Source organism: Symphalangus syndactylus, chromosome 18, assembly GCF_028878055.3.
Source record: "Symphalangus syndactylus isolate Jambi chromosome 18, NHGRI_mSymSyn1-v2.1_pri, whole genome shotgun sequence".
NCBI lineage: Eukaryota > Metazoa > Chordata > Mammalia > Primates > Hylobatidae > Symphalangus > Symphalangus syndactylus.
In genome coordinates, this window is record NC_072440.2 from 94,512,503 (window position 1) to 94,514,597 (window position 2,095).

At 46.4% G+C, this 2,095-nt stretch overlaps 1 protein-coding gene across 1 annotated transcript; it reads right to left on the reverse strand.

Moving 5' to 3' along the window:
• Window positions 1-753: 753 nt before the first annotated feature.
• MSGN1 (mesogenin 1) lies at window positions 754-2,095 on the reverse strand. The gene has a single exon (XM_055252245.2). The coding sequence runs from the start codon at window positions 2,034-2,036 to the stop codon at window positions 1,455-1,457; it is 582 nt and encodes a 193-aa protein (XP_055108220.1). The 5' UTR covers window positions 2,037-2,095; the 3' UTR covers window positions 754-1,454.

The window sequence follows — 2,095 nt, forward strand, 5'->3', positions numbered from 1 at the left end:
CTTGGAAGAACTTGTACTATATATTGTTAAGTTAAAAAAGGAATTTTCAAGTTTTTTCTTTAACACTTATGTATGCTTATATTTATTTGTATATGTTTGTATCAGCAAAAAAAGGACAAGTTATACATATTTGTATATGTTTGTATCAGCAAAAACAAAAGACAGAGAAGTAGTGAACACATCTACTGCTTTTGTGATTTATGTCACTAAAAAGAAAAAAAAATCACCAATAGAAAAAAGATGATAGGAGATATGTACAACAAATACTAATGGTTAATAACCATAGGGAGAAAAATTCAGCCTTAAAAAATCTCACTAGTTTTAAGAACCTCCTTAATTCAAAGCCCCCTTTTCAATGTCCTGTACCATTCAAATGAGCTAAACTGTGGGTGCTACAGATACCCACCCTAAGACAAGGCACCACGAAGAGTGGGTGATGGGTGCATGTGGGGGATCTGGGGTTGGGGGGAGGCAGATGGATAGGAGGGGAAGATGAGCAAGTAAATGCCTTTGGAGGGATCAGAGACTGTTGAGTTCTAATACTGACCCTTTTAGTTATTCTTTATGGTATGCAAATCACCTTTTTTTTCTTTTTTTTTCTGAGACTGTCTCTTTATTTGACAAATGAGTAAGTGAAAGGACTAAATAAGGTCCTGTTCGTACCAGGCCCAGAACAAAGGACAGGGAGCCCCTGCCCACCCATCCCTGCTCCAGGTCAACCCTGAGGTGCTGTCTCCTCCTCCTCCTCCTCCTCCTTCCCGTACCCTCCTTCCCTGTCACACAAGCTGTCTGCCTATGAAGAGGAGGCTCTGGCTTTTGGAATCTTCACTGTCTTAACTTAGCCTGTCTGCCTGTGACTTTCCATTTATCATGACACCAGTGCCTTCTGCATTTAAGTGATTTTGGTCCCTGCAACAGCATGATTTCAGTCAAACACAAACACACACACATACACACAAAAAATGAAACAAGAGCACTAAAAGCCCTTTACTTGGCACAAATCTTTCTAAATAAGAATCCAGATATCACACTGGATCCTATACAAAATACAGGTTTCCTTAGCAACAGAAGAAAAGGTCTCAACACCAAAATGGCAGGAGATTATAACACTTTTACATTATTAAAAAAAATGCATTTAAAATCTTTGACCCTTTAAAATACCTTGAACAGACAGAGAAAGGCAAAATAATCTGTCTCTTTGCAAAGGATGAGCCTTCCAGAGATGGTGGAAAAAACTGGAGGTGAAAGTCTTTGCTCATCTGGCAGGTAAGTGTTCTGGTGGGTCCAACAGGTCAGATGTGAATTCCCTTAGGGTTTTTCAGATCACAAGATTACCACGCTTACTACATAAAAATCACTCTACGCTGATCATTGTTCAATACGATATCCAGGTCTTCAAAGCTCCTCTACTCCTGCCCAGGAGGCTGGAACCGGTCAGTTTCCCCGGACGGAGCTCACGCGCTCTGGGCTCTGGGCTCTCTGCCGCGGTTGAGGAGGTCTGTGAGTTCCCCGATGTACTTGATGGTGTACTTGAGTGTCTGGATCTTGGTGAGAGGCTGGCCTCTCTGGCTGTAGACAGGTGGCAGGTAATTCCGGAGGGTGTGCAGGGCATCTGCCAAGGTCCTCATCCTGAGCTTCTCCCTCTCGCTGGCTTTCCGCCTCCGCTGGACAGACATCCTGACTTTGGTGCCCTTCTGGGCCTTGGGGCCACCACTACCCTGGAGGTAGGTGGGCTGGAAAGCTAACATATTGTAGTCCACCTCTACCAGGCCACTGGCCCCACCGACACTGCAGCCATTGCTGCCCCCACTGCTGGCCCCGCCATGCTCACAGGGCAGCCCAGCCACAGCTGGACAGGGAGAAGAAGAATAGGATTCCAGCGATGGAGCCGGGGAAAGGCTCTGAGAGGGGGAGACCTGATTCAGCTCAAAGGGCCCTGCCCTGTCCTTCCAGTCCCAGGAAGACAGCAGGCCAGGGCTGTCAGAGGAGCCCAAGCCATCCTCGAGGCTGAGGAAAGTCTCGCGCAGGTTGTCCATGCCTGCGAGACAGCTGCAGAAGGAATGGCTCCCTGGCAAGCGAGAAAGAAAGTTCTGCC

Bases quoted from the DNA above. Each gene is read 5' to 3' on its own strand.
- MSGN1 (XM_055252245.2), bottom strand. From the start codon at position 2,036: ATGGACAACCTGCGCGAGACTTTCCTCAGCCTCGAGGATGGCTTGGGC.